This window comes from Chelon labrosus, assembly GCF_963514085.1.
Source record: "Chelon labrosus genome assembly, chromosome: 1".
NCBI classification, from domain to species: Eukaryota; Metazoa; Chordata; class Actinopteri; order Mugiliformes; family Mugilidae; genus Chelon; species Chelon labrosus.
Genome location: NC_140337.1, coordinates 31,375,043 through 31,390,563, shown reverse-complemented (window position 1 = coordinate 31,390,563; position 15,521 = coordinate 31,375,043). Strand labels below are relative to the sequence as shown.

Sequence of the window (15,521 nt, the reverse complement as noted above, 5' to 3'; positions counted from 1 at the left end):
CTGCTGAGTGGGGAGACTCAGACCATGTTCTGGCTGAGTATATGTGTAGAATGCGATAAGGGTTTTATGAGGTGCCAGGTTAGAGGAAGGATGGTTAGTTTAGCATGCAAGAGACCCTGAGTCTGTGTGTTGCATAATCTAAACTAACATCAAATGACTATACTATAACCTTACGATCTCAACAAATCAATAAAACAAATATCACATCGAATCAAAGTTTCTAGTTCTATGCTTAGCTTAGCTTAGCTTAGCTTAGCTTAGGCCCAGGTCATATTACCAGTTTTGGTGAAAAAGTCAATTTTTGGTGTGTTGCTCCTTAAGCTGGTGGTTCCTGATGGAAGGGCTGAGCTGGGAAAAGTTGGAAGTCTTTGTGAGTGTTCCTGATGGCAGACGCTGGAGGGAAACTGGGTCCTTTGAAGTGGCTTGTTAGCAGCTCCGTGCTAATTAGCTGTGGTTCTTGTTGGGTGGGGGTTTAGCCTGCAAACCATTTTGTTTTTGCAGATTCCTCAAGCAGGATGTCGCTTCGCTGCTGTATGGAGAACAGGCCTGGAGTATTTGCTCTTTGTTAGCAGACTACCTGGCAGCCAGCTGCAGCCGAGCAGCTGGGGGTCTCCACGTGGAGGTGTGGAGAGGAGAAGAGGTGGAAGAGTAAGAGAGTAAGAGAGAGAACACAGGCCAAACATTTTATATGACCTGATGACCTCAGAGGTCACATGGTACTGTCAGCCAGTGAACTGCTGGGACAGTTTTCACACCTGGAGGATTGTGGGATTTGAGGACTCCAGTGCTTCCCTTTGTTTCCAAGACAAACATGTGGTTAACTTAATTATGCATGATGAGCTTCCATAGCTCACCATCAGGTTCAGGTCCCAACAACAAATAGCACTGTCTCTTTAAGAAAGACGGTAGTAGGATTGGACCACGTGGTTGTGCCAAATAAATGAAAGTAATATAACAAAACTAGGCCTGGCTAACAAGCTTCGCCATCTTGAAAACAACAAACAAAAGGCCTAACTAGCTTTTCTACTAAAATATGTTACCACAACTACACTGGTGGCACCAAAAAATAAATACACTGCCCAACTTCACTGTTTGGCACATGGTAGTGAGGGTTCTTGGTGGAGGCAAGAAAAGAAACCGCTTTTAACAAGTGGAAACTTTGAGGAGAACCCCGCCTGATTGAGGTCAGCAGAGCAGAGAGACAAAACCGTTGGTTTGTTCCAGACCGAAAATGAGAATCTCTGAGCAGCTCTGCACCACAGACCTGACATAAGCGACTCCAACACGGGTAGGGAGTTAGACACTCATGTCAATGTGTAGAACTAATAAAAAAGGACATTTATAATGAGGTCACATTCACAGCACATGTTTTGCTGGTAGTGTGGTAGATCAGCCACTTGGGGGTGCTATTGGATTGTTATCTGTGCACTTTGAGCACAGCCAAGAATACTCTCATTCCAATTTCATACTCTGTGAACCTGGAAGAACTAGTTTGATGGACAGGCAGCTTAAATTCATTTATTATTATTTAGGTTGATTTTATCACGAGGAAATACTGTTGTCTACTTTATCATAGGCCAAGTATCCCTAATGGGTCGTCCGTAACTGAAAAAGGTTTTAAATGTCTTTCTGTGGGACGGTTTTATGTGTCTAAATCTGGTGATCAGAATCAGAATCAGAATCAGAATAGACTTTATTGCCAAGCATGATCGTACATACAAGGAATTTGCTTTGGTGTTGTTACGCCTAAAATAAAATAAAATAAAATAAAATATAGAAACTATATTATAGAATAAATATAGAAACTTGCTCTCAGATATGTAAACATAAAAATACAACAAAATACAAAAATATATACACAGTATATATATGTATATGTATATTCCACCAGAACATTTACTGTGGGATGGTAGTGGGTTTGATGTGTTCATGGGGGGGGCTTGGCATTGTTCAGCAGACGCACTGCGGATGGGAAAAAACTGTTCGCCATGCGAGTGGTCCTGCATCGATGGATCGCAGCCGTCTGCCAGAGGGGAGTCTGTTGAATAGTCCGTGTCCAGGATGAGAGGGATCAGCCACAATCTTAGCTGCACGCTTCAGAGTCCTGGAAGCGTACAGCTCGTCGAGAGACTTCAGACTGCAGCCAATCACCTTCTCTGCAGAGCGAATGACACGCTGCAGTTTGCTCTTGTCCTTAGCAGAGGCTGCAGCATACCAGGTGGTGATGGAGTTGGTGAGGATGGACTCAATGATGGCAGTGTAGAAGTGAACCATCATTGTCTTTGGCAGGTTGAATTTCTTCAGCTGCCGCAGGAAGTACATCCTCTGCTGTGCTTTTTTAATTAGGGCGCTGATGTTCAGCTCCCATTTGAGGTCCTGGGAGATGATGGTGCCCAGGAAACGGAAGGAGTCCACAGCGTTGACTGTAGAGTCACACAGGATGATGGGGAGGAGTGGGGCTGTGTTCTTCCTGTAGTCCATGATCATCTCCACTGTCTTGGAGGCGTTCAGCTCCAAGTTATGGCGGCTGCACCAAGTCACCAAGCGGTCAATCTCCAATCTGTAGGCTCTCTCATCTCCACCTGAGATGAGCCCGATGAGGGTGGTGTCATCCGCAAACTTCAGGAGCTTGACAGACTCGTGACTGGAGGTGCAGCTGTTGGTATACAGGGAGAAGAGCAGAGGAGAAAGGACACAGCCTTGAGGGGAACCTGTGCTGATGGTACGGGAGTCTGAGATGTGTTTTCCCAGCCTCACATGCTGCCTCCTGTCAGACAGGAAGTTTTGCAGATCACTGCAGAACCAACTGTAGAATTACCTCCACCTTGTCAAGTTGCAATGTACACCATTGTCTACACAGCTGTTCCAAGTGGGTGATGCTTAAAAGTTAATGATGGAACCAGTGGTGGAGGACGCATTCACATGGATCTATTCATTAATCAAAACTACTGATGGTGTATCACATTATAAAATACTCTGTTACAAAAACTTGAACTAATGATTATTTTCATTATGATCTGGAAAACAGTGAGAAATGTCATCACGGTTAATCCAGAGTGACACCTTCACAATGATTGTTTTGTCCGAACCTCCAGAACACCGTCAGTTAACGGCATTACATCTGGTGAAGAGCCAATGGTGGCTTGGTAGGACTTGACTAAAATTACTGAGACTCACTTGTGGTTTGCAAACCCCTGACTACACAGTGAAGCATGGTGGTGGCAGCATCATGCAGGATGAACGACCGACAACATGGTTTCAACTTTAAAGACTTTATTTAACCTGAACAGTGTTGGACAATCAGCAGTTAAGTGCGAATGGAGCTAAAGACATCAACATATCGACTAAGCTGAAAGTTGCTAGTGGTAAGATTTACATTCATTGAACCTTCCAGCTGAGCAAAACAAGATAAATGAATCAAACAGGACAAATGATGAAGGCTGCCCAACCTCTCTAGACTGCAAAGGATTTGAGTACCGTACTATTTAGCATGAAAGACAAGAAAATACCCAGCAATTAGAACATCAGTGCTGATCCAGACACTTGCAAACATACACGTTATAACCAGTGGCGGTTCTACATTGAATTGCGCCCCGGGCGAGACCACCTCCTTTTCAGGGAGGAACAATTAGCTCCTTGGTTACTGCCTCCAATTCTATGCTTGGCACACTTTTGGTAAACTATGTTTTAACACGAAATAGAGTTGTAGCAAATGGCAAATGTTCATCTTTGAAACTACCTACAGATATGAAAATTCCGTTGGCTAATTACAGGACCCAACGTGATGGAAATAAATAATAACTGAACTTGTAACAATTTTGTTTCAAAGCACAATCTTATGGTGAAATTACATCTGGTGTTTGTTAAGACGAATTACTGTTGTATAAGCAAGCATCATAGCAAAAAGGCTAACAAACGTATAGCACCAGTTACCATTAGCCCTTCATTCATGACATGATACTGTAATCATACGGAGAGAACATAGCATACCTTTATCTTTCCTTTTTCTGTCCATCTCTGCGTTTATTTGACACTCGACAATCAACAGATTTCCATCCTCCAATGCTGTCACTCACGACCAGAAGTCAAGACTAAACCAATTCACCTTGTTGACCACATAATTACCTATTTTTATTTGGCCTTTTCACACAATTCATAAAAACCAAAACGTGCATGAATTATAGGCCTGTATTTATTATATTATGAATGAAATGTGCGTTACATGGAAGAAAGTGAAGGTGTTACTAACTTTTATACAGTGGACCCCCCCGTCCGTTCAATTTGGGAGAGACCCAGAGGTGAACTGTCCCCTGCGCCCCCCTCCCCTTTCCCTTTCTCACACACAGCTTCTATGCACGGCATCTTCTCAGGGGCGCCTGCAGCTGCAGGGGGCGCCAATTTGCCAATTTCCTACACAGATATGACAGATGATAGAAAACCATGTAGCGGCGCAGATTTATTTGTTTATTTTATTTTTTTCCAAGTGCTCATGCCACCCCCCCCCCCTTGTGTCATGAAATAATGCCGCCCCGGGCTGCTGCCCGGTTCGCCCTCGCCTAAAACCGCTACTGGTTATAACACCAAACAACATTAGGACACTTCTTCCTAGTACATAATAAAGCAGTTATGCTCACTGTTCATACATAGATGGACCTTGCAGACCACATTTGACCCTGATTCGACCTGAGAATGTTGCCTTGATCTTTACTGATTGGCTGGGTGAAAACCACATGCTTGTGAATCTCGCTGAGAGACACCAGGACGCAATTTAAAATGTGTGTTGAAGTTACCAAATATGGTTCCTTGCACCATAAAGGGCTAAGATGAAAACATCAATGACAGGAAACTGAGGAGAACAAAAAAAAGTTTTAATGAAGTACAAAGATAAAACAACAGGAGTCAAAGTAAGATCAAGTAAATAGTTAAGAATGGTTAAACCACTCAGCTATGATTATTTAACATTTCATCAAGTTAACAGCAGATGATTTTAATTAAAGGTCACTTAACAACATCCAGTTCACCCAAAATACAAAGTTGGATTTTGTGAGTTGAGTTGTGACTGATTTTTTTCATGTTAACAAATGATAGATTTGATAAGTCTGTTGGGACACCTCCTTTATGCACGACAGATACTATATATCACATAGAATTTAGACAATTTCAGTGGGTCAGAAGTTTACATACATTCAACAGACTGTGCCTTCAAACAGAAGTATACGAAATACAAAGATGAAAGAAGGGAAACTGGACCTGTAGAGTTTCTCTGGATATACCATCACCTGGATGACTGAGAACATTTGAGTTCATTAAAAGAAATCTGGCACTATCTCAGAAAAAAATCTATGGACCTCTACTACTAAGCCTGGTTCATCCTTTTAAAGAAATTTCCAAATCCTTGAATGTACCACATTAATCTGAGCAAAGAATACTACACACCATGGGGCCACACAGTCATCATACCACTCAGGAAAGACACGTGTGCTGTTTCCTACAGATGAACATACTTGGGTACAAACAGCACAAATCAATGTGGTTTCCTGAGCAAGTAAGAATACGCCACTGAAGACTGCAATCAAAGTTTGCTGCATGGGAACAGAGACCGTACTTTCTCGAGGATTATCTGATGGTCTGATGACACAATAACTGAGTGGTTTGGCAAAAAAACGACCACTGTTATGTCTGGAGGAAAAAAGGAGGAGGATACCAGTCCAACTGTGAAGCACGAGGGTTGCAGCATGATGTTGCTTGTGGAAGACTAACAGAAACGTTGGAATCAAGTTCAACAATTTCAAGTCAAAGCTACCAAATTCTAACTCAGCGCATTTAAACCTTTAACCGACTGGGAATGAATCAAATAAATAAAAGCTGATTTACATCTTTCTCTCTACTCTGACATTTCATGTAAGGTCAACCTGAACCCTGACTGATGTAAAACAGGGAATGCTTATTAAGATTAAATGTAAAGGAATTGCACAAAACTGAGTTTACTCCTCCACTGGCATCTCAGTGTCTTCCATCTCTGTGTTCAGTATTTTTTGTAGGGACTTGTTTTCCTTTGCTGCCATCTTAACTTTGTTTAGCAGCTCCTCGTTTCCACTTTCCTTCAGATTGCCCACAAACTTCTCAAATATAGTAAGCACAGGTATGGCATACTCAATCACACTCTTCGTGTGGTTTGGAAACCCATAGGTATATCCTCCTGTGTGCAAACCAAAAACTCTGCAAAGAGCATCAAACACTGGGGAGCCAGAAGCTCCGTGATACATGAAAGTGTTGTAGGTCCCTACTTTGTCTGCTATCTTTCCACCCATCATTATGCTTTCAATGCCTTGATCTTTGATAACTTGACTGACTGAGTGGACAATGAACATATGATCTTTGTGTGGATGCAAATGATCCCTGACTGCCTGCTTTCTCTTCTCTTTCTCAATGATACATGTAGGATCCATTCGTTTCACTTCTCCTGCTGGGTGACCAATAAGACAGGCTTCACCATTGGTAGGCAGTGGACCAAATATGTGCAGGAGGCCTGGTGGCACCATTTTGTTTGCTATTGTTTGTTGGTTTTCAGGTTTCAGGGCCTCAGGGTTTAGCTCCAGTACGGCATAATCAAGCTCAAAGTCAATGTCAACGAGTCTCGTCTTTGCAGTAAAACAGTAGTAATTGGTGTTTGGCTCAGGATCATCATAGTTAAACAGAGCAAACACCTCAACACCATCCTGCAGGTTTTTCTCCTCAACGTAACCTTTGAATAAATGTGCATTAGTCAGGATGAACTCATCAAAAAGCACAAAGCCAGTTGCAATACAAACATCCTGAACAACTACTTTACAAACTGACTCGCCAAGTTTGAGCAGCTTCCTGACTCTGTGAACTTCACTAAAAGCCTGTTGGATCTTTCCAAAGTTCTCCTTCCTCAGGTCAAGTTCTTTCTGATAAGAATCTCCAGGGAATCTACTCTCCATCAACTCTTTAAGATCTGGAAACTGCTCACACACTAGACAATAAATCTCCTCAGTGTTGTCAACCTTTTCCACCACTCCTTTTACACTGATTCCACTCTGCTTTGCGACTTCTGAAACTGACCTAGTTTCACTTTGTCTCTGCTGCTCACGTTCACCCTGTTGATTGTCATCTTTTTCTTTTGTTTTCTTCTTCCTTGGAAGACATATCTTAACCTGTTTCTGATCTGTGGAGTCAACCGGTTGTCTGCGTGTTGTTTGGATGTTCGGGTTGTCATTGTGAGACAGAGTGAATTCACCTAGATCGTCAATGAAGCGACCGTCTCTTTTCAGAGTCTCCTCCACAGTCATCCCCTTCTTTCCATAAACACAGACACACTTGAACTTTTTTAAAAAGGAACTTCTAAAAAGCGTCTTTGTTTTAGTGTTTTCTCCTCCCACTGTAGAAGACAGAATATTCATCTCTTGGATATACTGTCTTGTCACGGTCTTGGGTTTGTTCAACCTTTTCTGAGTTACATAATATGATCAGAGACTCACCATCTGTGATACATTTTTTTTGATTGATTGATTGATTAAGTTTATTTAAGTGTCAAACACCATGGTGCCCAGCCCACATGGGCTTATTAGACACTGAAGCAATAATTTACACAATAGTCTCCAGATAGCCACGTACACAGAGATACCCAACATAACACCACTAAAAATAAATACAAAAATAAAAAAGCTTGTTAAACTGGATACAGAATACTTTGTCTTAAATACCAGGCCTTTTCTATAAATTTGGCCAAAGCAAAAACATCATTTTCAAACAGCCAGCACAAAATCTCTCCTTCATATTGCCAAAATATATCAGGGTTTTTTAACTGAATTGATTCAAAAAGTGAGATCCTTAGGTCGCAGTATAAGGGACAGTAAAAAACAAAATGAAATTCATCTTCAACCACTTGGAGGTCACAGAATTCACATAAACGTAAATGTTCAGGTGTACCTTTAAATCGACCCACTTCCACTGCCAGAGGTAAAGTACTAGTTCTCAATTGAGCACAGAGGGACCTCTGCCTTCTCTTTAGATTAAGGGAAATATAAGGTTCTGTAACATAATCATTCTTAAACTGAACATAATTTCTAAGTTTTGGCTTCTTCCATATATCCTGTTTCCATTGCTCTTCATATTTACTTACCAATCTTTGTCTGACAATATTTATATTACATTGTAAATTATTTTGAAACTTTATATGTAAGTCAGACGCAGACAATATTATTGAAATCTCTCTAGACCAGGGGTGATGCCTTGCTCTGTCCCAATTAAAAATTTTCCTAGTTACCCTTTCCTCTGGCAGACTGACAAGACGGTTCCACAATCGCACCATTTCACACCTTTGTTTTACAATACATGGATCCCATCCTGCATCCCCATTAACAGCTACCTTTGCTGCGTATTTATGCAAACCAAGAAAACACCTTAAAGCACGATTTTGAACAGAGTTACAGTCAAAAACTTCATCAAAGCCCCAAACTCCTGCAGAATAAAACAAAACGGAGTCAACCAAAGATTTATACAGTTGTGTAAATGTAGAAAACCCAAGATCTGTACATAGTTTCAATTTACTTAACACAGAACCTAATGCTCTTCCAGCAGACTCTGCTAGTATTTTCCTTCCCTCTGTAAATTTCATATTTTCATCAAAAACAAAGCCAAGATATTTATAACAACGAGTATACTTTAGGGGCACAGGGCCAAACTGGAATGTATAGATACTCTGTAATTCACTTTTTTCCCTAAAATGAACAACTTGCGTTTTTTCGCTGTTAATAGTAAGACGCCATTTACTACACCATGAACTCATCATATTCAACATATTTTGTAAATTCACTTCATTTTCAGCTATCAAAACAATATCATCTGCATAAAGCAGAATACTTAGATTCATGTCCTCAATTGGCACCCCAAGATTACCCTGCTTAATTTCTTGAGCTAAATCATTTATATAAAAAGCAAATAAGGAAGGGGAGAGTAAGTCTCCCTGCTTCACCCCAAAAGGCGTTGAGAACCACTCCGTTCTTAAATTATTTATTTGCACACAAGCAATGGGGTCTTTGTAAAGGGCTTTTATAGCATTATAGAATTTTCCATTGATACCAAATGATAGTAATTTAAACAGCAAAAGGTCTCGGTTGACACAATCAAACGCCTTTTTGAAGTCAACAAAGCAGGTAAAAGTACTTTTACCCTTTTCCAGACGAGCTCTTACCACAGAAGATAACACATAAATATGATCAATACAGGCCCTGTTTTTCCTAAAGCCATTCTGTTCATCTACCAACCCTCCATAAACCTCCAAAAACGTATTAAGTCTGTTGTTAAGAACTCCTGAGTAAATTTTATATACTGTACTGATCAGACTAATCCCTCTATAATTCAACGGGACTCTAGGGTCATCTTTTATAGATTTCGGGATGGGTTTGATAATTGATTTTTTCCACTCGGATGGGATAATACCATTTTGAAAACATATGTGACACAAACAATGTAGGACATTACACAAGTTAGGTTTCTTAAGTACCTCGTACCAAATTTTACTTTACAGGTTTCTTCTAAGAAATTACCATCAAATAAAGTGGAACTACTATAAGCGTATAATTCACTGTAATCTTTTTCCCACTTTTTTAATATTTGACTACATTCAAAAGAGGATTCACCACTTTCCAATAAGACCTCCATAGGTATTAATGTCTTCTTTTTTGGACCTAACTTATGTATTTCCCTCCAAAATTGTTGAGGATTACCAGTTTGTAACTGTTCTAATTTGAGAGCTTGGCCTCTTTTAAACCTTCTTTTGAAGAACCTGAGCTTTCTATCAAAGTTAGCCTGGCATTGTGTAAAATCACTATGCAAGGCTCTCCTCTTCCAGGGTTCCCCCAGACCACATTTAAGAAATATTCTCTCTGCAGAACACAACTTCAACCATAACTCATTTAATTCATTATTCCAATAAGGTTGTTTAGCTCTATAATATTTCTTTGTAGAACCCATTTTTTTTACAGGACAATATTTGTTCATCTCACCATGTAAAAGACTACAGAGGTTGGTATAACACTGGTCCATCTTTTCCTGATTTTCCTGCACTATCTGTAGTTGACATATTACCTCCAGTAGAGCACTGCAACACATCTTTGAAGACAGAAAATCAACAGGATAATTTCTATCTCGTTTTCTTGCATGCAGTAAACAGTCTACATTATTCTGAATATTAACTACCTCCCCAGCTTGAAAACGTAAACAAAGAACTGAATGGTCAGGGAGTCTACTATGGTCATCAATCAAATTAAAACTTTCTGGACCAATTCTATCAATAAGCTCAGAAGGGGAATAAACATTAAATCCAAGACATGTTTTCATATCGACATGAGATGTCACTATATAATCAACAACAGCTTTGCCCCTTACAGAAATTGAAGTAAAATTGTCATTTTCAGGATTTAACCTTCCATTAAGTATACAATATTTAGAGTCCTTCAAAAATTCCAGAAAGGTATGACCATGCTTATTTACATTCGTGTCCAAAGCTATTCGAGGAGAAATGTCATCCCCTTCCACATAGTCCTTAAGCGTCCCGATTCGGCTGTTAACATCACCACAGATATAAATTGAATCCACCTTGTCGGTAACAATATATAGCAACGCCAATAAATGGCTGAAATAGAGATCTGCATTCCTGCCCCAGGTAGATGATTCTGGGGACAGGTAACATGAAATTAAAATGAAAGAATATTGTGACTCTCTATGGTCAAAGCGTAAACAAAATATTCCATCAAATGTTTTATCAACAATGCTAACTGAATACCGCCCCAACACAGCATTTTTAACCAAGAATCCTACTCCACCAGAGGCTTTAACAGCCCTCTTATGGGCAATACGATTATGTCCAAACCAAGTGAATCCATCAAAGTCCAGTGTGTCATTGCTTAAGTGAGTTTCATTCAGCGAAATAAAGTCAGGGTCTAGGGATTTAAGTAGCAGTATCCTGAGTTCACAGTTTAACATCGTCCACCCATTAACATTCCAGTGGGCTAACAAAAACTGTTCATTAACAAACCTGACGTGCTGGGCAAGCCCTTCTCATACATGACCGCCATCAGCTGCCATTCCCTCTCTCATCGCACGCAAAGGTGACTGCGTCCGCTTCACCATGCGTCCATTAGCTGCCAAGTAGAATTCCCTCCCGACTGCAGTTTCACGGATCAAAGTTCTAAAGTTTAGTTCCATCATTCGTTCAGCATGTGATTTCGCTGAAGACACGTATACGTCCTTGAAGATGTCGTTGTCTTTCAGTTCCGATTTTCTGCGCAACACGGCCACTTTCTCCTGGGCCGAGCTCAGCTCCACTTTAACAGGCCCCGGTCGGTTTCCGCGCGCCCGCAGCCGCTCCACCGCAGCGGGGCAAAGCGCAGTGTCACAACCAAGGCCGGCGTGCAACAGGTCTTTCACTTTAGCCATTAAATCCTCTTCCTCTGAATGAGGTAGCCCCACAACGATAAGCGAGACATCCGGATCAAAACTGTTCTTCTTCGCCTCTTTCTCAGCCATTTTCCGTTCAATATTTTCCATTCGTGCACACATAATTCCCACCTCGATGTCCAGATTTGTCTTCATGTCTTTTGTGGCCTTCTCTATCTCTTTCAGCACAACATTCTGACTTTCGGCGATCATCTTCTCCATCGATCCACACAACTTATCAACTCTCGAATTTACTTGCTTTTCCATGCTGTCGATTCTAGCGTTGACTTGCTTTTCTATGTCAATCTGTATGCGGTCCAGTCTGGCATTAATTGCTTTCAGTTCTTTCATCACCGCCGCACTGCTGCAACCTTCGGTGTCATTTTTATTGCTGTTTCGGGTTCGCCCTTGTTTGTCTTGATCTCCCATGGTTTTGTCCAAAATTTGTCACTTCACGCCACCGGGCGAGGGTGTAAACTTTACAATCCCAATGAGAGACCGTATTGACCGACAAATCACGGGTTTAACAAAAGTTTGTTAAAAAGTTTGACTGCATCAGCACGCCAAAACGCTCACGCGGCCATCTTGGATTCCGAGTATAAATGGAGCGTCACTGTGGAACATAGAATAATGGAAGTGTGTTGGAAGAATAGAATTTGTTATTCTCTTGACCCAGCTGAATGATAATGTTCTCATCTACACTCTTAATCATCTTCTTATATATTTCATCAGATTTTATTGCTTCCAGTACTGTGCAAGGCTGATTACAATGAATGGTGTATTCATCGTCAGATGGACTGAGTTTCACCTTGAAGTGATGTGAATGTCCAGCCTGCATGAAAGCAGTGAGGAAAATAAAAGTTAAAAGACATTGTTGCACAAAAACATGACCACCATAGAAGATTACAACTGACATCATAGTGGGATGTGTTGTTGTCCCACATGACACTTTAATATGTTTGAATATATTTAGTTTTTAATCATCTCACAAACATTCATTCGTGTTCTCTGGCTCAACACAGGGGTCCTCAGTCGGCCTGGATTTGAATGCAGAGTCTTCCTGCCCAGCCGTCAGTACTAACCACCACGCCTCTGTGCTGCCCTATCCACTGAACATTTCACAGTGATCTAAGAGCTCACCTGAGAGGCTGTAGCGCCCTCCAGCTGTGTGCTTGTGTTGCTGCTTCCAGAACTGTCCTGATATAAAAGATGCACATACAATCAAATCATGCAGCAGCTAATTCAGCCCAGACAAGTTACAGATGTCAAGATGATGAATGTAGACCACTCTGTTTTACAGCTGTTACTTACATCTGTCTTCTTTAAAGGGGTCCCAGAATTATTTTGCTTTTTGGGAGGCATTTTCGCCAAACAATCAGAGGGTTCCTCAGATCCTCACAGAGTGATTTCAGAGTTCAGACTCTGATGCTCTGCAACAGAAATGAAACAATAAAGATCCAGGATGAAAAAAACTCACAGCATCTTTTATTTATTTATTTATTTATTTTTTTGCACCCCGCCAGAATACATTGTTCTTTCAAAATGAATGTTTAGGAACAGTTAAGTTAAGGTCCTGACCTTAATTCAGTAGAAATGTTGTGTTCAAAGGTCGGAGGGTTCTGGGATTGCTACTGTCACTCTCACTGTCAGACAACAGATAAGAAAGCAAATTTAAGCCTTTCTCTCTCTTTTGAGTATCTTAATGAACAAACCAAGAACCTTAACTTAATAGCAAGGCCATACATCTTGATGGTTAGGATGAAAAACTCTGTATTATTTCAACAATCTTTCTTCCATTGTGTCTTTATCAGCCAGGATTTCCCCATTTTTCTATCCATATACAGTGCTGCTTCAGAATTTTCTATGTTTCTGCAAAAAATTACTCAAAACATCAGTGGCTTTCAAGAGTGTAAACAAAGAAGGACCCAATCAAACAAATGAAACAGAAATATTATACTTGTGTATTTGTTTGGAGTTCGGAGACAAAAAACAGTTAACATGGAGGTGCTAATGTCCTGGTTTGGGCCTATTTTGCTGCATCTGGACCAGAACGGCTTGTCATCATTGATGGACCAATGAATTCTGAATTCTACCAGTGAACTCTGAAAGAAAATGTCAGGACCTCTGTCCATGAGCTGAATGTGAAGAGAAACTGGGTCATGTAGCAAGACAACGAGAACCAAGAACACAAGTGGTTCTACAAAAGAACGGTTAAAGAAGAACAAGATGAATGTTTAGGAACGGCCAAGTCAAAGTCCTGACCTTAATCCAATAGAAATGTTGTTGAAGGACTTGAAGCAAGCAGTTGATGTGAGGAAACGCATCAACATCTCAGAACTGAAGTGGTTCTGTTCTGAGGAATGGGCTAAAATTCCTCCTAGCTGCTGTAGACCACTGATCAGCAGTTACCAGAAACATTTAGTTACAAGGAGGTCACAGCAGATACTGGAAACAAAGTATAATTTTTCAGTTTCATTGTTTGACTGGGTTCTCTTTGTCTACTTTCATGACTTGTGTGAAAATCTGCTGATGTTTTGAGTCATTTTCAAATGTATAAAATTCTGACGGGCACAAGAACTTTTTTGCTGTGCTGTATATAAGTTAAGTTTATTCATCACAAATATATTGGACTTTCTTAAAGGTTTTACCTGAAAACAACAAACTGTTTAAAATATCCAACTAAAGACAGTGTATTTCATCATCTTATTGCCGTGCATGAATCCCATCTTCTTGTCTTTTATGTACATGTGTGAATGTAATAACACAAGAATGACACAGCAGTTTTCATGTCTCTACTGTGGCCTCTTACTGAGGACCAACATTTTAGGTCTAAATCCAAGTCCCTCCCTCTCCTCTCCCTCCTCCCCTCTGTGACACCAGTGAATCCATAAATTAAGTGGTTTCAATGGGTGAACCGGGAAGTGTTCCTGTGCCAATGTTTTCCGATCAACTGGGAGTGTTCCTGTTCCAATGTTTTCCGATCAACCGGGAAGTGTTCCTGTGCCAATGTTTTCCAATCAGACAGCAACTGGTGTGCAGAGCACTCTCCAACAAATATTGTAGCGTTTAGTCTTAGGATACCTGTCAAATTACAAAGATGTTGAATTTTATCTTATTGTTCACCGGCACCCCAGCAGACATTAAATCCTTCTATCGAATAAAATGTGTCTTCCTGAATCTGTTGCTGCTGCTCTGCTCACATTATAGCTCCTGTGTGAACACGTTTTCCTCTTTGTGTTCAGTACGAGTGGCCACAAGAAGTTGCCTCAGCAATAAAACACTACACTGCAAACAGTAGCAACAGTCTTTCTCTTAAATGATCACAGTGTTTACCTTGACACTGTTTCTGATTTCATAGATTTTCATAGGTAAAAGACTGCTGCATCCACACTGCAAGAAGGAACGCTACTGCAGGTCCTTCATTCCAGCTGCCATCAGGCTGTACAACAGCAGCCTGAGTCAACAATAACCCACATGTTAGACTTGGCTTCGTTAAGCAAATAAATCTGCTTTTTTTTGCACTGCCGTATTTTGCACTAACCACTACCTCACCATCTTATAGCTTTTAAAGTTTTTAGCAATTATTTATTTGTAAAAAAAAATTCCACCACCATGCTGTATATACAGGATGTCTTTATATTTCTATCTCTCTATATATTTTTCAGAGTTATTTTTTGTATATATTTTTCAAATTTGTATTGTTTTTTTTTTTTTGGTAATACCTCTGTCGAACTCATTATTGTTTCTGGACATATTTTTGCCAAATTCTGCGCAGCTGTGACAAGGAAATTTCCCATATGTGGGATTAATAAACATGTCTTAGGTCTTATGTCTTAGCTTGTGTCCAAAATGATGTTACTTTACCTTTTACTTGTGAAGGTGGTTGTGAAGTCTTGACACGGTGGAGTCGAATCAAAGAAAACAGGCGGGAGTTTCTCTTCGCAGCCTTGAGAAACTATTTTAATCTGTGGTGGATCAGTAAATTATGAGCCAGTAGCTCCAGGAGAAGTGTAAACAGTCACACAATGAGTTTCTCTTTCAGTGACTGGTTCTAAACC

The 15,521-nt window shown here is 40.5% G+C and overlaps 1 protein-coding gene across 1 annotated transcript; it reads right to left on the bottom strand.

Annotated features, from left to right (window-relative positions):
• Positions 1–5,138: 5,138 nt before the first annotated feature.
• Positions 5,139–11,950, bottom strand: LOC311485773 (serine protease FAM111A-like). The gene has a single exon (XM_084541387.1). It carries the CDS (start codon positions 7,422–7,424, stop codon positions 5,985–5,987), a length of 1,440 nt encoding a protein of 479 aa, XP_084397513.1. The 5' UTR covers positions 7,425–11,950; the 3' UTR covers positions 5,139–5,984.
• Between the last annotated feature and the right edge of the window lie 3,571 nt (positions 11,951–15,521).

Bases quoted from the DNA above. Each gene is read 5' to 3' on its own strand.
- LOC311485773 (XM_084541387.1), bottom strand. From the start codon at position 7,424: ATGAATATTCTGTCTTCTACAGTGGGAGGAGAAAACACTAAAACAAAG.